This window comes from Podarcis liolepis, assembly GCF_965112155.1.
Source record: "Podarcis liolepis genome assembly, chromosome: 2".
Lineage (NCBI taxonomy): Eukaryota > Metazoa > Chordata > Lepidosauria > Squamata > Lacertidae > Podarcis > Podarcis liolepis.
Genome location: NC_139555.1, coordinates 18723591 through 18746576, shown reverse-complemented (window position 1 = coordinate 18746576; position 22986 = coordinate 18723591). Strand labels below are relative to the sequence as shown.

The 22986-nt window shown below is 45.6% G+C and overlaps 1 protein-coding gene across 1 annotated transcript in view; it reads right to left on the bottom strand.

Moving 5' to 3' along the window:
• Positions 1 to 19108, bottom strand: part of STXBP4 (syntaxin binding protein 4) — a 136778-nt gene extending 117670 nt beyond the window's left edge. Inside the window, exons 1-4 of the mRNA XM_083490006.1 lie at positions 18595 to 19108; positions 8358 to 8443; positions 6418 to 6550; positions 4835 to 4967 (exon numbers count right to left, since the gene is read on the bottom strand). Of these exons, the coding sequence (XP_083346132.1) occupies positions 4835 to 4967; positions 6418 to 6550; positions 8358 to 8443; positions 18595 to 19073 (831 nt within the window). The 5' untranslated portion in view covers positions 19074 to 19108. The remainder of the gene's footprint in view (positions 1 to 4834; positions 4968 to 6417; positions 6551 to 8357; positions 8444 to 18594) is intronic.
• Between the last annotated feature and the right edge of the window lie 3878 nt (positions 19109 to 22986).

Sequence of the window (22986 nt, the reverse complement as noted above, 5' to 3'; positions counted from 1 at the left end):
ATCCTTATGCATTGCAAGGGGTTGGACTAGATGATCCACAGGGTCCCTTCCAACTCTACGATTCTATGAGTGTACCAGGCTGACAAAACTAGAGAGGCTGATTATTCCCATTTTACTGACACAGAACTGAGGCAGGTACAGGATTTGAACCGAAACTTTCAGGGCAGAATGCGTCAATAAGGAGGCCAATGCCCCTCCTTCCTCCCTAACCACTGAGAGATCCTCTAAATCAGGCATAGGCAAACTCAGCCCTCCAGATGTTTTGGGACTACAACTCCCATGATCCCTAGCTAAGAGGACCAGTGGTCAGGGATGATGGGAGTTGTAGTCTCTGGAGCGCCGAGTTTGCCTATGCCTGCTCTAAATCAATCGCGAGAATCTCTGCTTCGCAATGCCTGGAGGCTATCCCAAAGGGATGCCCGGTTGGAATGTCACGAGTTAATAAACCGACACTAATCAAATGAAGGCCGCTGTCACCACTGGGGAAAGGATGGCTAGAAAAAGAAAGAGAGAGCAGGAAATCAGGCAGAGGCCGGAGTGTGAGCTTGTGGGCTAAGACGCCTCCCCACCCTGAGCCCAGATATGGCAATGGATAAGGAAAAGAGTGATTACTTGACACTTCACCTATGGCAAGAGAAAGGAAGGGATGCCACACATTTATTTTATCATGCACAGGATTAAACCATTAATTGCTTTTTAATATACACTCCAGCAGCCTATGCAGTGGTACCTCGGGTTAAGAACTTAATTCGTTCTGGCGATCCATTCTTAACCTGAAACTGTTCTTAACCTGAGGTACCACTTTAGCTAATGGGGCCTCCCACTGCCGCCATGCCGCCGCTGTGCGGTTTCTGTTCTCATCCTGAAGCAAAGTTCTTAACTTGAGGTACTATTTCTGGGTTAGCGGAGTCTGTAACCTGAAGCGTCTGCAACTCGAGGTACCACTGTATATGAAAATGCATGCAACAGCCTATTCCACAAGAAGCTAATCCTGGTTTGCTTTCTTAGATGCCACTTTATAACTTCTGACGCTATACCACTGAGCAACAGCATCTTGTTTGTTCCTCAGTGCTTATTATTTTTTCGACTAGGCTAAAATACGTCTTATCTGGCAGTGGTAAGCAACACAAGTGACAACAGCGGCCTCTGGTGGCACTGGTGCCAAACAGCACACACAAACCACATCTGAAGCTAGTTCACAGCTAAAGCTCCGAACTGCCTATAAATTGTAGGATTGATTTGGAGGGGGTGGGACTTGGGTCTTAAATTTGAGAAAAGCGTAAACAAGCATAAATAGGTTTCTTTAGATTGGCACGCTTTCAAAAGGAGGAGTTAAAAATTTGACAGCCGTGCGTATTCTCTCTCTGTGCTATAATCACTGTATTTTTCGCTCTGTAAGGCGCACCCGATCATAAGATGCACCTAGTTTTTAGAGGAAGAAAACAAAAAAAGCCAGCAAAAGCCGCAGACACGTTCGCTCGGCGCAGCTCTTTAAAGATAGAGTGGCTCTTGTTGACTTTTCCGGGAGGTGGGAGAAGAGACTGACGGGCTGCCCTCCGTCCCTTCTCCTACCTCACTGAGAAGCCAGAGCAAGTTGCGCAGCTATCGCTGAAGCCAGCAGAGCAAGAGTGATAGCTGCGCAGTGGCTCTTCTCCTGCTGGCTTCCCAGCGAAGCAGGATGAGAGACGGAAAGGGCTCTGTAAGGACTCCCTTCCGCTCCTCCTCCCAGTTCGCTGGGAAGCTAGCAGAACAAGAGGCGCCGCGCAGCCATCACTCTTGCTCTGCTGGCTTCAGCGATAGCCTGCATTCACTCCATAAGATACACACACATTTCCCCTTACTTTTAAGGAAAAGTGTGTCTTATGGAGCGAAAAATACGGTAAATGAACTTCAAAGGTAAAGGGGTAAAGGGACCCCTGACTGTTAAGTCCAGTCGCAGACGACTCTAGGGTTGCGGCGCTCGTCTCACTTTACTGGCCAAGGGAGCTGGCGTTTTGTCCGCAGACAGCTTTCCAGGTCCAGGCGAACCAAAGCAGCGCATGGAAATGCCATTTACCTTCCTGCTACAGTGGTACCTATTTATCTACTTGCACTTTGATGTGCTTTCAAACTGCTAGGTTGGCAGGAGCTGGGACCAAGCTACGGGAGCTCACCCTGTCGTGGGGATTCGAACCGCCGACCTTCTGATCGCCAAGCCCTAGGCTCATGCACATCAAACAAAGCATTTAAGGTAATTAAAGGCACCAACCAACTTCTAATGAAGGTCAAAAGGTTATACGCAAATGCCGCAGAGCTTTTTCTGCTATACAATCTCACCAAAAAAGAAGCCTAACAGAGGTCCCAACACAAGCTTTCCATGCTGCTACGTTCAATAAAGAGAAAGGGGAGAAGGGAGAGAGACTTGTAACAGGAGGCCACTGAGAGCCTTCATTATTTCCAGTGCTGTGCTCTTCTTGTTGTGTTTTGCGGCCCAGTTTCCAGACTGGGCTAAAATTAAAAGCAAGTCAACTTTGAACCTCTATGTGACCTTTTTGTTTTACTTGAGGCGTATATGAATCTAGCCGCGCTGGGGTTCACACTTCACTGCTTGTAACGCAGCATGAAGATAAAGAGAGAGATGATATTTCAGGGGACAGGGATGAAAACAATATGCCCGGCAGGGCATGTTCTCTATTTACACACATGGGGGACTTGGCTAGACTGGTAAAGAATAAGCGATTTATATGCGTTGTGTGTACGATATAACATTGTGCCACCAGGTGGCGATGTGGAGTCCCGTTTTCCCCTACCTGTTTTCCCTGTTTAAATTGACAACGCTTTAAACCGAAACGCTCCTTTGAGGTCTCTAGATCCAGCCAGGGCTTGAGGGAGCGCAAAAAAGCATCTGTAAATTCTATCAACGCTTGTATTAGAATTATGAAAAGCCATTAGCTTTTTCTTTTTTCTTTAATTCCTTCTTAGATATCTCCCATTAGTTTCAACGGTAGCAATTAAGTGAAAACACAACGCACAGTAACTAAATAGGACTGAACGTGCTTTTATTAGCAGGGGGTAACAAATAAGGCAATAACATCAGTTTAGGAGACTGGAAACCGGAGTGCAGTTTCAAAGATTTAGGGAATTAATCTGGTGCTGGTAAGACTTAATTGGAGCATCCTGTTCCATTGTGGGCATAAAAAATTCAGGAAGGATGATGGAAACTTGGGAAAGGTTTAGAGAGGAGCTACGAAAATGACGAAGGGCAGTTTTTTAAGAGCTAAAAGGAATGGTGCATTTCAGCCAGAGAAAGAATGGTTAAGAAGGGTGACTATGTTGCTATTTTACAAGTATTTATAAGATCACACAACTGAGGAGTGGGCATAATTGCTTACTTTATCCATTGCCTATAGGACAGACAAGGACATCTGCTGTAGACATCAGGAAATACTTTAAGTGAAAGAGGTTCTGCAGAGGAACAGACTGCCCAAGTACCGTAATGAGTTAATTTTCATCCCTAAAATTATATATATATATATATATAGACAGGTAGACCTATCAGGGATGTTTATGGTGCAAAACTGCCTTCCTTGGCATTAAGATGGCCATGTTTCCTATTTTACAAAGGGCATTCCTCTACAGTGGTGCCTTGGTTCTCAAACTTAATCCGTTCCGGAAGTCTGTTCCAAAACCAAAGCGTTCCAAAACCAAAGCACACTTTCCCATACAAAGTAACGCAAAATGGATTAATCCAACCTCTAAAACAGCTGGAAGAGACTCTGGAGAGTCCCATGGACTGCAAGAAGATCAAACCTCTCCATTCTGAAGGAAATCAGCCCTGAGTTCTCACTGGAAGCACAGATCCTGAAGCTGAGGCTCCAATACTTTGGCCACCTCATGAGAAGAGAAGACTCCCTGGAAAAGACCCTGATGTTGGGAAAGATGGAGGGCACAAGGAGAAGGGGACGACAGAGGACGAGATGGTTGGATACTGTTCTTGAAGTTACCAGCATGAGTTTGACAAAACTGCGGGAGGCAGTGGAAGACAGGAGTGCTTGGCTTGCTCTAGTCCATGGGGTTACGAAGAGTTGGACACGACTAAACGACTAAACAACAACAACATATATATATATATATATGGACAGGTAGATCTATCAGGGAAGTTTATGGTGCAGAACTGCCTTCCTTGGCACTAGGATGGCCATGTCTCCTACTTTACAAAGGGCAGTCCTCTACAGTGATACCTTGGTTCTCAAACTTAATCCGTTCCGGACGTCTGTTCCAAAACCAAAGCGTTCCAAAACCAAAGTGTGCTTTCCCATAGAAAGTAACGCAAAATGGATTAATCCAACCCCTAAAACAGAAATTTAACATGAATTTTACCATCTAACAAAACCAGTGCTCCATAAAATGAAAGCAATAAACAATGTACTGCAGTCATACAATCAATCAATCAGTAGCTGAACAAAAACAAAAATGCAGACCTCAGTGCAACACTCAAAATTGAAGTGTGGCACTCAAATCGGAGCACGTTCGGCTTCCGAAAAAAGTTTGAAAACTGGAACACTTATTTCCGAGTTTGCAGTGTTCGGGTTCCAAGTTGTTTGAGTACCAAGGCGTTTGAGAACCAAGCTATCACTGTACTTAAAGGATTGCCTTTCTCAAGTCCGGTTTAATGACAAATCAACATAAGGAAGGGAACAGCAGAGAAGTCTGGAGTTGATTTTGAAAAGCGCCACAATACAATAAATAAGATCCGATTTTGAAATGCTCTTACAACACCTGAGCAGATACTAAGTAATACCGCCAGCTCGAAAAAGGGGGAAAAGAGCGAAGAGATGTCCCTCCCTTCATCTACCTTATGACAATCACCTCCAGGAATAACTTCCAGAATATGCACCAAGGGCCCTTCGTTCCTGTTGATGCCTCCTACAACGTTCAAGCCAAGGCCTGTTCCCTTGGAAACAGTGATGATCTGAAACACGCTGTCACTAAACAAGAAGAGAAAACAAAGTTAGCTTTCAAAGGTCAGCGGCTGGAACACCAGGATCAGCCTGAAGCAGACATCTCCTTTTGTTTTCTCCTAAGGATGCTATGGCATCAAGGTTGCTCCAAGATGCTTACATCTTAATTGGGGGAGCTGCCTTCGGTGTAAAAGATGCAGCTACAGGTGGCTGTTTGTGTAACCAGAGGTTGAATCAAGCACTGCTGTGCAGACGGGAACCTTCGGAGCAGAGCTTTATGTAATCCTGCTCTCATAAAAGACAAATCTGCTTCAGTGGGCTCAGAAGGAATCCCTATACAATCTGCCTTTGATAACAAAGCAGTCAAAGGAAGATACCTTGGCAGGGTGGATAAAAATCAATGATTTTTTAAAAAAATAATTTTAAAAATTGATATTTTTTCATTTAATTAGATTTTCTGTAAATTGGATTTTTTTTAAAATTTAAATTAGATTTTTAAAATAAAATGCTTTTGGAGGAACAATCTTTCTAAAGATAGTTTTAAGTTACATTATAGCCCAAAGGCTATCAGGAAATAAGGATCTGTTTTAAGTTTTTCATGTGTGCTAAAACTCAGTCTAAGCTGTTGGGGTTTTTTTTTAAAAAAAGTGTAACCGCATCAGTGAACAAATATGGATACATATGCTATAATGTTATTGTTTCAATTAAATAAATTGTTTAAATTGTTATTAAGGGGTGATTATTTTTCTCCTTCCAATAAGCTAGCAAGGGCTGATGGGAATTGGAGTCCACAGCACCTGGAGCACACAAACATGGCAGAAGGCTGCTGCAGGTACAGTGGTGCCTCGCAAGACGAAAAGAATCCGTTCTGTGATTCTCTTCGTCTAGCGGTTTTTCCGTCTTGCGAAGCAAGCCCATTGACAGATTAGCGGATTAGCGCTATTAGCGGCTTTTAGCGGCTTATCTGCTGATTGGATCAGCTGATAAGCGGTTTAGCGGCTTAGAAAAAGGGGGGGAAAGGAAAAAAACACCAGCAGGAACTCACAAGTCATTGTCGTCTTGCGAAGCAAGCCCATAGGAAAATTGTTTTGCGAAGCACCTCCAAAACGGTAAACTCTTTCGTCTAGCGAGTTTTCCGTCTTGCGAGGCATTCGTCTTGCGGGGCACCACTGTATTCACATTTACAGAAAAAACCACCAGTGCTAGACCAGACAGGGCGAAACGGATGCCCATGCCTGATGAATTCCACAGCCAACTGGCTTTCCGAGCAGATTTGCAGAGAAACAGAACATGAAATAAATGAATGCGTCAGAATTCATACAAGTTCTGCTTTGATTGCTTCCATTCGCTTTTGGCAGCTCAGGGTGGGTAAGACGGCTTCTGGAACGCTAACACTGTCACGCTTTCAACAGGTATTTCCCACAAATTCTGGAGCAGGGGGACGGAGAAACAATCTGCAAATGATTTCAAACATTACTTTGGGGTGGCTTGAAGAGAAGTTGCTGTCAGGGGCTTTCCGTGGTGGTTTGCAATGACGTCGCTTGGATACAGCAGCTGTGGGCTTAGTGACCTCGAAGACGATCCCAAAGAGAGGCTGTCAGCAGGTTTACCTTAGAAGGAGAGAGAAAGGCAAAAGGACATACAGTGGTACCTTGGTTCTCAAACGCCTTGGTTCTCAAATGTGGTTGTTGGCTTTTGTTTCCAGGGTGCCTGCACCAATCAGAAGCTGCGCCTTGGTTTTCGAACATTTCGGAAGTCAAACGGACTTCTGGAACGGATTAAGTTTGGCACTTTTGTTTTTACTTTTTATTTTGCGTTTTTGTTTTCGAGGCTTTTTCGGTTAATTTGTTTTTGTGACTGTGCAGAACCCTGTTCAGCTACTGACTGACTGATTGTGTGACTGCAGAAATGGATAAAAGCCCCCTATCCAAACAATGACCATCATCGGTGAAGGTAAGAACAAAAATTAAATTAAATTTTTATCATCTACAATACTCTCTTACAGTGGTACCTCTAGTTACAGACTTGATCCGTTCCGGGGTGCTCTTCGCACCCCGAAAAGTCCTCAACTAGAGTGCCGCTTCTGCGCATGCACAAGATGCACAGAACACTTCTGCGCATGTGCAAGACATGCAGAGTGCTTCTGTGCATGCGCGTGGGATGAAACCCGGAAGTGTACACTTCCAGGTTTGCCGTGTTCGTATCCTGAAAAAATGCAACTGGAGACTGATGTAACAAGAGGTATGCCTGTATTTGTTTTATAGTGCAGTACATTATTATTGCTTTCATTCTATGGATCAATTGTCTCATTAGATAGTAAAATTCATGTTAAATTCCTGTTTTAGGGGTTGTTTTTAAAAGTCTGGAACGGATTAATCCGTTTTGCATTACTTTCTATGGGAAAGCACACCTTGGTTTTGGAACGCTTTGGTTTTGGAACAGACTTCCGTAGCGGATTAAGTTTCAGAACCAAGGTACCACTGTATATCCTCAGTTACCTTCTGGAAACCTCGAATCTGCAATTTGCAACACAGGTGATCAAAACTGATGAAAGAGGAGCCATACAAGTTTCTTGGGGCCGGACTAGTACTGAGCAGTTGGCTTGCTGGTCTTTGCCTCCATTTGCTGTTCATAAGGCTAATACAAGGTGTGACCAGAAAGTTCGGTGAATGGTCACAGAAATTGGACAGTGAGAAATATTCGAACATACATACCTTACAGGCCTTCAAAGTAGGCCCCCTCTGGGACAATGCACCGTTGACAACATTCATAGAACTGTTGTAAACCTCTGGAGAAGTTTGCCGCCATTCTGCTCATTGACGGCCTGCCACACTAAGGGTCATCTTCGATGGCTTGCCACCCTTCTCGGAAACGCTCAAACCACTCATACGCTGTTACGGCTTCATCTCCGTACACAACAGTGCGCATTTTGTGGGTTTCCGATGCTGATTGCATGTCTGAATATTTCTTGCTGTCAGATTTCTGTGACCATTCGCCGAACATTCCAGTCACACCTTGTATTTAGTGGCAATTGCCTTGTATAGTAACTACTCATGCACCTCAGAGTGTTCCCAAATTACAGTGGTACCTCGGGTTACATACGCTTCAAGCAAGGGACTTTATGCTGTTACAAACCAATGAGGACCAAGACACTGCTTTGCAATGTGTGAAATGAGCCCCTAGGGGGCATTGCCACACTTCTCTCTTGCTCAACTGATTTTCAAGGAAGGATCGATTGAACAGAGGTGTCCTTTCTTTCTGTCCATCAAACATCAAGCCACACGTAAAATCTGGGTTAAGGGTCTACCGTCCAATTCATGCAAGCATTCCTACCAACCTGAAATATTAATGGAGGCCACCAGGCCACCAAACATATTCTACGCTGCACAAAGAAAATATATATAACCAGCAGCTCACCAGCTAGGAGTTGTGTCGGGGAATTCCTCACAGAGTCTGTGTTGCTATGCGAGCTGAACTTCTCCATCAGGTTCAGAAATTCTACCCTGGGAACAAAGAGGATGAAGAGATGTTTTATATATCGATGTCACTTCTGAACGTCTCGTTCCAAGGCTTTTCAAGGAAATGGCACCGAGGATTGCAGCCAACAAAGTTGTTGCATTTCAAGGTCCCCAAGCCACCCCCCAATAATTCACACATCACACATCAATTTTGGTTTGGGTTTTTGGCACGATTTTGGCCAAAACTTTATTTAAATACACACAAGTGAGTGGTTGCTTAGGCATTGGTTCCGACTATCCGTCCTTGCCCAGGGACAGAACTTACTTCCAGATTCCAGCGGAAGCCAGTGAGGGAAACAATTTTGGGGAGAAAATGAAGCTGAGCCTCAGACCCTCACTTCTCACCCTCATGCTCCTGCTGGCTTGCACGGCCCAAGTCCGATGCCAGGGACAAGGATGAAAAGAATGGCAAGCCCCTGGATTCCTTTAACGGACTTCCCTTTCCACACCAACATTGGAGGGGTAGGCACTTACCCCTCCACCAACCAATTTGAACCAATGCCTAACCGCCAACCTTACAAGTTGTGACGATTTGCTATGCAGTAGGCAAAAACCAAATGGCACCAGCCAATCAGCCAAATGGACAAAATTCCTACCAGGCCCCTGCCTCAAAGCAGACGACCCCATGACAGGCATAGCAAGGTCAAGCGAACAACCCCCCCCCCCCAATATGGGGAGGGTGGGCGGGTGATCCGGTGCAAGCAGCCAAGAGGACGCCCGAAGTTGGGCGACCAATATTTAAAACCTCTGACCCCTCCTTCAAAATTGGCAACAAGCAATTCTCCCCGGCGACCCAATCAACCAATTCACTGCCTGGGTCACTCCGCAAATCTGCCCAGCAACACTGGGGTGGCTTGTATCTCCCACCGCAACACGTGCTCTCTGCTAGGGAGAACACATATAGCACGACAATGGCTTGTGCAACAGAAGAAGAAGAAGAAGAAGAAGAAGAAGAAGAAGAAGAAGAAGAGGAGGAGGAGGAGTTTGGATTTGATATCCCGCCTTTCACTCCCTTTAAGGAGTCTCAAAGCGGCTAACAATCTCCTTTCCCTTCCTCCCCCACAACAAACACTCTGTGAGGTGAGTGGGGCTGAGAGACTTGAAAGAAGTGTGAGTGGCCCAAGGTCACCCAGCAGCTGCATGTGGAGGAGTGGAGACGCGAACCCGGTTCCCCAGATTACGTGACTACCACTCTTAACCACTACACCACACTGGCTCTCTGTGGTGGACTTCCTCTCCCACTTCTCGCACCCCCTCTAAATCAGTTTCCATTGTCCTGGGACAACTTGGTTGCATACAACCCTTACCAAACGCTGGACGAAAACTTTGCTTTCATTCAGCCTCTTACATGGCAGGGAATTCCTGCAGCAGTGCTCGACTTAGTCCCACTCCAAAAGGAGAATGCTGGAAGAAAAATTCTCAGACAGCAGAGCATGAAACTCTTAATCACAGAGCCCCATGCTGGTTTCCTCCATTGCGGGGGACAGAATTAGTGACTCTCGTGGTCCCTTCCAACTCTACAATTCTACTAGAAATATATTTTAAAAATAAAAAAAATGTCCAGTAGCACCTTAGAGACCAACTAAGTTTGTTCTGGGTATGAGCTTTCATGTGCATGCACACTTCTTCAGATACACATCCACAAGAAAGCTCATACCAAGAACAAACTTAGTTGGTTTCTAAAGTGCTACTGGACAATTTTTTAATTTATTTTATATATTTCTAATGTGTCAGACCAACGCGGCTACGTACCTGAATCTACAATTCTTTAAATTCAAGAACAAATGATGCAAGAATCAATGGCCCCAGTTCAAGCTGGAGTTCAATTTCAAATATGGTTAAGATGCACCACTTGCAAAGTACAACTGAGCACATTATTATTATTATTATTATTATTATTATTATTATTATTATACTGCCCTATACCCAGAGGTCTCAGGGCAGTTCATAGAATAAAATCAAAATATAAAACCATAAAATGTATAATAAAAACAAAAACAACCCATAGCCCTCCCACCCCCACAAAACACATTTTAAAAGGGCATAGGATCCTCACAACATTTAAAGTAAGACAATAAGCAAACCCAGACAAGAGCTACTCACTGGAAAGACCATGATATCAGTAATGTTTGCACATCCTTGACGTTCAGTGATTGGCTAGTTACAGAATATGGCTACTGTTGCATTCTAGTGGAGCTCTATATAAGCAGGCTGACTGAGCTCCTCAGTTCAGTTCTGTTCCAGCTTACAAATAAAGAGCTGCTTTGGAAGAATCGCTGTGTCGTCTGATATGTTCGCCCACAACTTAACAGTGGGCATCATGACGGGTGCTTCGTGGGGCTTCGGCTGGAGCTTGGCGTGCCTGCTGGCCCCACGCCTGGTGCCCAGGAAAACTGGCCCGGAAAGGAGAGGCGCCGCCACCACCGCCAGCTCCCAACCGCAGGCAGAGCGGCGGAGGAGGTAGGAAAGCAGGGGGAGGGGAGGGGAGAGAGAAGTCCCTCTCCGCCACGTGTGTGCGCGCACGCATGTGTGCAGTCCGGCCCGCCACAAGGTCTGAGGGGCAGTGAACCGGCCCCCTCCTTAAAAAGTTTGCTGACCCCTGGTATAAAAGGAAACTGAGCAGAACTCAGGGAGGGCAAGAGAGTGGAGGCCTTCACGACATGCTGTACCTAGGTCATATAAAGCTTTGCAGGTGTGGATTAAAGGCAGGGCCAGCCCTACCATCAGACGGACTGAGGCGGATGGCTCAGGGGGCTGGGGCTGGAGAACATCAGCAAGATATGGGTGGAAAGAGCTATGTCTGCTCTAGAGCCTGCCCAGCACCTCCCTGAGCTAGCTAGATGCCTTCAGGTGTAGTACATAGAGAAGGACCAGTGTTAGAAACTCAAGATATATAAACTAGGTGCGAAATGGCTCCTTAAACCAGGGTTACAGTCACCAAAATGAAATGCCTAATTGCCATTTGGGGGCTAGACGGCTCGAAAGCCGCATTTGACAATACAACTTCTTGGTTCCTGAAATTCATTCTGACTGTGCAGATAAAATATTATGGATAGAATTCTACAGGATGTGTTACGAGCGGGTGAAAACAGTCATGATCCAAGGATCCCTAGGCATGCACCTTCAGATGGTGGATATATCAGGCGCCATGCTGGTGCCCGGACATCTTCACTTGGTCACAAGTGGCCGATAGTAAAGGTAAAGGGACCCCTGGCCATTAGGTCCAGTTGTGGCCAACTCTGGGGTTGCGGCGCTCATCTTGCTTTATTGGCCGAGGGAGCCGGTGTACAGCTTCCAGGTCATGTGGCCAGCATGACTAAGCCACTTCTGGCGAACCAGAGCAGCACACAGAAACACAGTTTACCTTCCCGCCGGAGCGGTACCTATTTATCTACTTGCACTTTGAGGTGCTTTCGAACTGCTAGGTTGGGAGGAGCTGGGACCAAGGAACGGGAGTTCGCCCCGTCGCGGGGATTTGAACCGCCAACCTTCTGATCGGCAAGTCCTAGGCTCTGTGGTTTAACCCACAACGCCACCCGCATCCCTTAAGTGGCCGATAGCCAGGAGCAAAATGCCCCTGGCCCCTGGCTAATTTCAAAGGCTGTGGAGGATGTCCCATCGCCAGAGCTGAAGAAAAGGTTCTACTGCCAACCAGAACAGCTTTTGTACATAGAATTGAAGTGGGGGGTGGGTGGAATCTTGTATTTCAACTAAGGCAGCACAATGTGTTAGGCTGGCCTTGATGAAAATGTACTGGAAATCACAGATCAGCCTCGCTACTGCAAGAGAAAGAAAAAAAATTCCCCACTGCTATTTATACCACAGTGACAGCAAGCATACAACAAGGAGTTTAATTCTGTCTACCAGAATGATCAAACTGCTTGTGGATTTTAATTATTCAAGAAGGATAGAGAAAACTAGGTCAGCATTCCTTGGCTGAAAGGGGATTAAGAAAACACCTCAAATCTGCACAATAGGAAGAGACAGGACAAGGAGACAGAGAAAGCCGTATGTATACAGATGGCAATTGCACAGTGAAAAGATGTACAGTGGTACCTCAGGTTAAGAACTTACCGTATTTTTCGCTCTATAAGACACACCAGACCACAAGACACACCTAGTTTTTGGAGGAGGAAAACAAGAAAAAAAAATATTCTGAATCTCAGAAGCCAGAACAGCAAGAGGGATCGCTGCGCAGTGAAAGCAGCAATCCCTTTTGCTGTTCTGGCTTCTGGGATAGCTGTGCAGCCTGCATTCGCTCCATAAGACGCACTCACATTTCCCCTTACTTTTTAGGAGGGCAAAAGTGAGTCTTATAGAGCAAAAAACACGGTAATTCGTTCCGGAGGTCTGTTCTTAACCTGAAACTGTTCTTAACCTGAATCACCACTTTAGCTAATGGGGCCTCCTGCTGCCGCCGCGCTGCTGCTGCACAATTTCTTTTCTCACCCTGAAGCAAAGTTCTTAACCCAAGGTACTATTTCTGGGTTAGCCGAGTCTGTAACCTGAAGTGTATGTAACCCGAGGTACCACTGTACGGACAATGCTAGGTCAAAAATTAAGGGAAATTAACAGAGCTTCCTTTGGACACAGATGGCTGCCACCAATTCCTAATGCCTTGTGTGAATCTGGAGACAAAAGGATCTGAGATACTTGTCTGCATTAGCAGAAGTGTAATGCTGATAAAAGAAGGGGAGGAAATCAAACCTGAGATACCACCGTATCTGATGAAATAAAAAGGGTAAAGGGACCCCTGACTGTTAAGTCCAGTTGTGGACAACTCTGGGGTTGAGGCGCTCCCTTGCCAAGGTGGCTGGCGTTTGTCCGCAGACAGCTTCCGGGTCATGTGACCAGCATGACTAAGCTTCTTCTGGCGAACCAGAGCAGCACACAGAAACACCGTTTACCTTCCCGCTGGAGCAGTACCTATTTATCAACTTGCACTTTGACGTGCTTTCAAACTCCTAGGTTGGCAGGAGCAGCGACCAAACAACAGGAGCTCACCCCGTTGCAGGGATTCAAACCGCCGACCTTCTGATAGGCAAGCCCTAGGCTCTGTGGTTTAGACCACAGCGCCACTCGTGTCCTACTATCTGATGCAATACAACATTACAATTCACAAATGAGAAAGACAGCAGCTAATTATCCACTTTTCAGGAAAATATAATAAACTGATGAGCTTGTCACACTTCTACTTCTCTTTTGATTTCAGTGGGTGAGGGGAGAGATTTTATTATTACAGCGGGAACAAATTCAGCAGGAACAAATTCAGTTTGCTTTCTTTAAGCACCCACCCCTCCCAGCAATAAGCTGTTTCAGAAAAGTTCTTCTGAAAAACAACAACAAATGGCTTTTGTTGTAAGCCATTCTCTGATAGCTAAACGGTGATGGAAAGGCCAATGCAAGGTGAGAGAAAATGGAGGGGTGAAGAGTTGCAGTGGCATCATGCCAATGTCTATGGCCATTTTGCTCCCTTATAGGCCTGAATAATTTTTTACAATTTTTTTTCTAACTTTCTGCTTCTTCAGCTCTGGCAATGAGTAAAGACACGCAGCTGGTTGCTGATGCTGTTTGCAATTATGTCAACAGCTCTGTGGGGCTATACAGAAAATGTAGGGGTTAAAATATACAGATTTTCTCCATTCAGCTGCTGCAAGGACTCTGCTATTATGCAACAGGAAATTGTCTCTATGAGCTGAAAGGCAATGCATGCCTAGCAATGAATAGCTTTAATATAACTCTCACAGTAAGACCACAATCCTAAGAATCCTTGCTGGAAGCATGCCCAACCAAAAATCCTGTAATTTTCAGATTAAAGGTGTCAAGTTTTAGCTTTAAAAATTGGAATATGTAATTAATTAATTAGCACGGCACTTCAATAACATGCTAGCATTAGGGAGCCAATGTATCCTGTAGATGTTTAAACTCTGAAGACATGGGTGTGAGTCTGTAAAACGGGAACAACATAGAGGTGCACATCACAGGGTTATTGCGAGGGAAAATTTCTCATGTGGTTCAACCTGCAGCCATTATGATCCATGCTTAAAGTTAAATGTCTAAAGCCAAGCTTTCATTAGCTACAACAACCAAGTCTTTGCCATTGACTTCTAAAATCAAGTCTCCAATAAGCAATCAACATTAAGAAAGAAAGAGGTCAATAATGAATGGCAATTTGATTGTACGAGTTAGCAGGTAGAAACATACACTAAGCACATGAAACACAAAATATTTTGCTATCAGTTTTACCATAAAATAATGCCAGGAAGAAATATTAACAACTTCAGATATGCAGAAGACACAAGCTTGATGGCAGAAAGTGAGGAGGAATTAAAGAACCTTTTAATGAGGGTGAAAGAGGAGAGTGCAAAATATGGTCTGATGCTCAACGTCAAAAAAACGAAGATCATGGACACTGGTCCCATCACCTCCTGGCAAATAGAAGGGGAAGAAATAGAGGCAGTGAGAGTTTTTACTTTCTTGGGTTCCATGATCACTGCAGATAGTGACAGCAGTCACAAAATTAAAAGATGCCTGCTTCTTGGGAGAAAAGCAATGACAAACCTAGATAGCATCTTAAAAAGTAGAGACATCACCTTGCCGACAAAGGTCCGTATAGTTAAAGCTATGGTTTTCTCAGTAGTAATGTATGGAAGTGAGAGCTGGACCATAAAGAAGGCTGATCGCTGAAGAATTGATGCTTTTGAATTATTGTGCTGGAGGAGACTCTTGAGAGTCCCTTGGACTGCAAGAAGATCAAACCTCTCCATTCTGAAGGAAATCAGCCCTGAAGGAAAGATCCTGAAGCTGAGGCTCCAATACTTTGGCCACCTCATGAGAAGAGAAGACTCCCTGGAAAAGACCCTGATGTTGGAAAAGATTGAGGACACAAGGAGAAGGGGACGACAGAGGACGAGATGGTTGGATACTGTTCTCAAAGCTACCAGCATGAGTTTGATCAAACTGCAGGAGGCAATGGAAGACAGGAGTGCCTGGCGTGCTCTGGTCCACGAAGAGTTGGACACGACTAAACAACAACAACAACGATTCCAGAGAGACTCCCAGTAATATATAAATCTCACCTTTCAGATTTACTCCCTTATGGCAGAGTTCTGAATGAATACAGCCACATCATTCATTTTATAATAGGACACCCTGAGAACATCGTAATGCAAGCTGACATTTTGTCTTCTGTCACAATGTTCATGCTGGGATATACCGGTAACTACAACTATTATGTGAAATGGCCATCACCAATCAGCTGTTCTGACCGCCGACAGGAAGAAAGTTGATAAGCTTTCCCCACTTGCTCAACTAGCAGTGTGACCAGGAAAAGAGCTCTTTGGCATTGAGCTCTTTCACAAAACATTACTGTGTATGGGCCATAGGGATTGCAATTCAGATAAAAGGCAAGTGTGCTTCGTGCCTGATCTCCCTTTACTCTGCCTAATGTGCATTCATGGAACTATAATGAAAAGTGGTGGGGAGAATACAAATACATAAAGTTGTTTTTAGCAGCTGTACTGGCAACTACAATAGCATGAAAGGCAGTTATTTACTATCTACTGCAGCCATTCCCCCCACCCCAAGGTAATATCCTCTTTATGAAAATTCCATAGGCTTCATCAGATTGCTTTCGATAGCCTCCGATAAGTTCAGTGCCTGTTGAGCAAGCAAAAGCAGCAAGAGATAAACAGGTCCATTTCCTCTGTTCCAGTAAATATACCGAGGTAATTGCTAAATACTTTTTATGAAGATCTGAAGATCTCAACTCCCGTCTGGTTCGGAGTGGACTGCAAGAGCCCAGAAGGGGCCCGACAAAACACTCCTGGCTTGTTAGTGCAAACTGTACACATAAGCTAATTACCTAATCTGTTTGGGCAGTCTGGAAATGCAATGTGATGTATATAGTTCGACTGATTTCATGAGGACCCATAATAGTCCTTTGGAAGTGGGGGTGGGGGGGAGAGAGAGAGGAGGCAATGGCAAATTTCCGAACAGTTGCAATATGCAATTCTTTACAGGGGCTTTGCACCTCTATTCATAACACAGCAACTTAGCTTGTTTTTTTCTAAAAAATAAATTTATCTCAAAACTTTCAATATTATTATCCAACCTTCTTTAGAAGATATTATGTTACCCACAGGATAAACAGAATAAGGATGCATTCTGAGCGTTTTGCAAACGTTGACAAAAAAATAGTTACTGAATGTAATTTGTTTGTTTCCCTTTTACAGATTTGCTCTCTATGTTTGGCTGGAGCAAAGTAATGCTTCCCCTGTCAAGTGGCTATATCTATCCAGTTAACTTTCACTGTCTGCCACTGCCGCACCCTTTTCCAAATTCTCACGTGAGGTCTAGTCCTACAGTGCATCTCAGTCCTTTTAAAGATGATGTGTTTTCAACTAGGAGGCAGCAAAGAGGAAATCTTGCCTGCAGGAGGAGAAGTCCTTTGCAGGAGTGGACAGCCTGAATATCACATTGAATATCCAGTTGGTAGGAGACCTGCATTTGCTGCTCAGTTATCATATAAAACACCTTTTATCAGCCTCCTCCAGAATCATTGTTTCATAAGTTGTGACCCAAAGAGCTTAGAATTTATTTGGAACTGTTTTTCTTATAACTGCTCCCTTTCCCTTACGGGCTATTCCGGAGCCCATATAGAGTCCTTAAGAAGGTTCCCTATCGGTAGGAGAAAATAACAGAGGCCAGCCAGAGTATATTGAGAAGCAAAGCGGCTAGTAAACCTGATCTTTATTAAGATTGCAACAGGGTCCCCACTCACCACATGCAGGAGGGAGGAGAACCCTGAACAATGGTGCACAAGCCAGAGTTTTGAAATTGCCCACCTTGTAGCCCAAGACACACACACACACACACACACACACACACACCGCCGAAACATCAGACATACACCACAGAAGGAGGTGGTCTCCAGGAGAAATCCTGCCTGATAATGGTCACTGATTGCACTACCTGGGCAGCCTGGTCATTCTTTTGTGATGGTTAATACTTTAGTTCCTGAATGGAGGTCACAGGCTCACCCTATTCATACACAAAGACGCCCTTAAGACAGGATTTGTAAGTGAAAAGACAATGGGAAGGCTTTCCCCATTTGCCTCCCTTAAAGGTAAAGGGACCCCTGACCATTAGGTCCAGTTGTGGACCACTCCGGGGTTGCGGCGCTCATCTCGCTTTATTGGCCAAGGGAGCTGGCGTACAGCTTCCGGGTCATGTGGCCAGCATGACTAAGCCGCTTCTGGCAAACCAGAGCAGCGCACGGAAAGGCCGTTTACCTTCCCGCTGGAGCGGTACCTATTTATCTACTTGCACTTTGACATGCTTTCAAACTGCTAGGTTGGCAGGAGCTGGGACCGAACAACGGGAGCTCACCCCATGGCGGGGATTCGAACCACCGACCTTCTGATCGGCAAGCCCTAAGCTCTGTAGTTTAGACCACAGCGCCACCCGCATCCCTTGCCTCCCTTACTGCAGAGGAATATCTGAGGTCATTGGGAGAGTGAAAATGGCTTCAGGATTCCTCTCCTGTATTATTTCAGACACATGGTTCATATACAGTGGTACCTCGGGTTAAGTACTTAATTCGTTCCGGAGGTCCGTTCTTAACCTGAAACTGATCTTAACCTGAAGCACCACTTTAGCTAATGGGTCCTCCTGCTGTCGTAGCGCCGCCGGAGCACGATTTCTGTTGCCATCCTGAAGCAAAGTTCTTAACCCGAGGTACTATTTCTGGGTTAGTAGAGTCTGTAACTGAAGCGTCTGTACCCTGAAGCGTCTGTAACCCAAGGTACCACTATACATGTATATATGCATGTATGTATGTATGCATATTATTTATATAACTTGTGTGTGCTTGCTTGTATCACGTAACCACAGCCTGAGGCTCTCTCACTACTCCGTCCATAGAATCACAGGATCCACAGCACTGTAGAGTGGGAAGGGCGCACCACTGTCATCTAGCCCAACCCCTTGCAATGCAGGAACCTTTTGCCCGACGCGGGTCTCGAACCCACGACCCAGCGATCAAGAGCCTCACGCCGTATCAACGGAGCTAGACCGTGCCCTGCGAGGAGGCGGGGCGACGCCGAGGGAGCAGGTAAACGAGAACGCGGACTTACCCCCCGCGGCCGCCGTAGTCGATTCCCGCAGGCGGAGGAGGCGGCGTTCCAAGCGACAGTGTCGCGCGCGCGCCGCCCGGCTGTGGGTTCGCCACCTTGGGGACCGAGCTCTCGCGATAACCTGACGACCCCTCGCGCGCGCGAAGAGAGGTGGCGGCGACGGTATCGGCGAAGAGAGGAATGCCGAGCGCGTCCACGTGACAGGACGGGGCGGGGCAGTAAAAGAGGAAAGGCATGGGCGGCTGCGCGCGGGGCTGGGCTTGCCTCGCGGCTCCCGCGGCGCGAGGATGGGGGCCCTGGCGGGCCTGGCTCCGTCTCCATGGCAACGGCGAGGCGGCGGCCTGCTGCGGGCGGCGCGCCAAGAGCAGCGGCGGAGACCCCTTCGCTGGGGCCCGGCGGCGGCAGCAGGAGGACTGGAGGCACCGCAACAAGACGGTGCTGACGTACCTGGCGGCCGGCGTCGTGGGCGTGGCGGGCATGTCCTACGCGGCCGTGCCCCTTTACCGCCTCTACTGCCAGGTGAGAGGTCGCCTCGGGGCTCGCTTCTCGGAGGGGGCCTGCCTCGCAGGGTTGTTGTTGTGGGAAGCCAAGGATGGGGAAGGGCGGGGGGACCTGTGAGAGCGTTTCCCAAATGCAGGGAAAGAAGGAAGCGACTGCTCCAGAGTCAGGGGAGCGACGGGGCTGCTTCCTTTGCCAAGCTGCGTGCAACCTGCTGCTTCTTTCTACCTGACTCGCAAATCTGCAAAATCCAACTGTTTGCATGAGTAGGGTCCCTGGATGTCCCTTCGTTTGAAGATAGCGTGTGCTGGATCTGTCCCCCAAGTTGGATGAGCAGGGGCTGCCACCTATTTTATTTTAGTTTTAGTTTTTTTATTTATACAGTGCTTTTCGAATTTCTACATTTTCGTTAGTTTTACAGTCAATTTGACATTTCAAAATTGGACTTCCTTCCCCCCTCTTTTTGGGGTACCTTAAATTTATTTTTCAATATCTTCTGCATATCCAAATTTGTTTTAACTTGCTCGTTTATTTATCTACTGTAAATATATACTCTTATAAAACTGCAGGTTATGGCAATGATCCTGCTAATGTTTTTGTCTGTTTACAATTTGTCTGTAAATATTCAATAAACCATTTCCATTCTTTTATAAAAAGTTTATCTTGATTTCTTATTCTTCAGATAAACTTCACCATTTCTGTTGTTGTGGGGAGCCCAGCATGGGGGAGGGGCCTGTGAGACAGCGTTTCCCAAATGGGATATAGAAAGGATCTCCTAGGCTCTGTGTATAATGAGTGATATAACAAATAAAGAAGAATGCATTCTACCAGTCATTGCCCACGTACAGTGTTAGAAACTGAGATATGAAAGCTAGGAGCTAAATGGCCACCTTAACTAGGTGATGTATGCAACAATGGAATGTCTAGGCGTCCTTTTTAATAACAAGAATATAGCTGAAAATGAACTGCAGCTAAAATCGTATGTTTGTTTTTCACATGGTCTAGTCCTTCCCCAGCCTACCCACCCCCTAATAGTCTTAAGAGGGTCTCTTCTCTGGTCTTCAGAAAGTGGCTGGAAGTGGGGAGGCAGAAAAAGCTTCTCCTTTCCTTCCACTCTGCAGTTTAATCTGAAATCTTCGGTAAAAGTACTGCGCCCAGAGCTCAGATATTGCTTGTGCTAATGAGATGCCCTGTCACAAAATGTGCCTAGAACAATGGGAGTTTCAAACACTGCTCACATTTACAGAGTACATCTACATAAGGGATCTTGTTGTAACACTTATCCAGCACTGTTGAGGGTATTACTTGAAAACAGCACTCTATAAAAGCAGATCTTAGTTGAACATGCAAGCATTTAGACAAATAGCAGAAAAGAGTGGAAACTTATGAAGAACAATTGGAAGATTTAATCACTTGTAGGTCCTTTCTGGATTCTGTCCAGTAGATTTAGTCCCTTAGTTGATGCCTGTTCATATTCAAAATCTCCCTCGACCCATGAAGATGATAATAATTCAGGCTACATTAAATGTTTGATTTGCACAATTAACTGTTCCATGTAGCACATGCCTAGAAATCACTTGAAGGGTAAGGAAGTACAGTGGTGCCTCCCAAGACGAAATTAATCCGTTCCGCGAGCCTCTTCGTCTAGCGGTTTTTTCGTCTTGCGAAGCAACCCTATTAGCGCTATTAGCGGTTTAGCGGCTATTAAAGGCTTAGCGGCTATTAAAGGCTTAGCGGATTAGCGGCTAAAAGGCTATTAGCGGCTATTAAAGGCTTAGCGGATTAGCGGCTAAAAGGCTATTAGCGGCTTAGCGGCTTAGTAAAGGGGGGGGAGCGAAAAAAAATCGGAACACTTGCAAGACGTTTTCGTCTTGCAAAGCAAGCCCATAGGGAAAATCGTCTTGCGAAGCAGCTCAAAAACGGAAAACCCTTTCGTCTAGCGGGTTTTCCGTCTTGCGAGGCATTTGTCTTGCGGGGCACCACTGTAAGTCTTTTCAGATAGTTTAATTGGGTGCAATCGACTCTTGCCATGTTTGTTGCCTGTCTGGCTTTTGTACATAGAAGTAGCAGCTTTTATGTTGGTTGTCTTGGGAAAGTTTTCTTGAAAGAGATTGTTTCTGTTTAATTCTTCTTGCCTCAGATACCATTTCTTGTTTTTAATCAGGCTATTGTTAATTACAGCTTCTTTTCCTTTAAGGCTACTGGACTTGGAGGGTCAGCGGTAGCAGGCCATGGTTCAGGAGAGATTGAGACAATGGTACCTGTTAAAGATCGCATCATTAAGGTTACCTTCAATGCAGATGTACATGCAAGCCTTCAGTGGAATTTCAGACCTCAGCAGACTGAAGTATATGTAAGTTATTAAAAATTTGTAGAGATGGGTTTCATATATGTCTGGGGGTGTCGTGGTTTATTTATAGACAGATGGGCAAGGGTTGTAACTAGCCATGCTAAATTGCAGTAATCATAATGAGAGGCTGCTTGTTTTATAATCTGGTTTGTCAGGCATTAAGGTCTACAGGCTGCAGTATAGCAGTTGTTCACCTGTAAGAGTCAGAGGTTGGCGCAGTTTTTCATCTGCGTAGAATTCTGAACCTACCTGCATCCCAAAGTAAAATTAATTTGAAATGGGGCAAAGTGGGAGGGGAAAGGGTATACTGTTTGCATAAATGCTGCTGTTGGTGTCATATCTCTGTTATTGCTTATGTTTGAAAATACTCTGCTTTGGATTTACTTATTTTGTTGGAAATATTTATAATCCTCACCCAAAGGTCCCAGGCAGGAAATATACATAGTCTAAACCAAAATTAAACAATAACATTAAACAGCAGAAATCAAAGGCTAAATTCTGATTGGAACTTACACAGGGTAAGCATGCATTTAGTCTGTTGCCAGTGATGGGTAAAGATTACTGTATTTTTCGCCCTATAGGACGCACTTTTTCCCCTCCAAAAATGAAGGGGAAATGTGTGTGCGTCCTATGGGGCGAATGCAGGCTTTCGCTGAAGCCTGGAGAGCGAGAGGGGTCGGTGCGCACCGCTTTCCCCGCCCCCAGCCCCACAAGCTCCCAGAGCGATGCCAAAGCTGCCAAAGCCCGAGCTTCCCCAGCCCCGCGCCTGGGGGGTGGGAATAATTTCCCCCCCTTTATTCCCCCCCCAATCTAGGTGCGCCCTCTGGGCCGGTGCGTCCTATAGGGCGAAAAATACGGTACTTCCTGGCAAACAGGCTCACAACCCCACGCTGCCTATTTGCTCTCAGCACACAGTTATTCTTTTGTGTTTCCACACCTAGGGAAATGCAACATCTTGCTGCTGCTGCTACCGAATCAGCATGTGGACTCACGTTGTTATTATTTAGTTACATTTAGTTTGCCTTTCTCTACCAAGCAAAAGGCACTGTGTGTGTTCTGCCTCTCTCTCTCCCCCCCCCCCCCCCCGGCCAACAACAACACTGCCCCAAAAGGAATCCAGTGAGCTTCTTTGCCAAGTGGGAGTTTGAATCTGGGTCTCCCCAATCTCAGTTTGACCCTAACTGCTATGCCATATTGACTCGGTCAGAGGCGGTGAGTGAGCCATAGCGCAGTTCTCTGAATTTCTGGTTGGAAGAGCACAGCAGCATGCTGTAGAGACACCCTCTTTGCTGGAGACCTTACTTTTATGTAAGTCTGTCCTCCATGCCACATCTGCATGAGAAATAAACTCCCTTTCCTTTGAGTTTTCGGCAGTTTCTTGATTTAGACCTACTTTAGACGGAAACATGGTTAGCATTCCAACACAGAATGCTGATGAATGTACAGGTGTTTTGTCTACTTCAGGTGAGTTAGCGCAAGGGTTGACAACCTTTTAGGACCACTGGGCATGTTTTGAATTTTGAGAGTGTGCTAGTCACAAAATA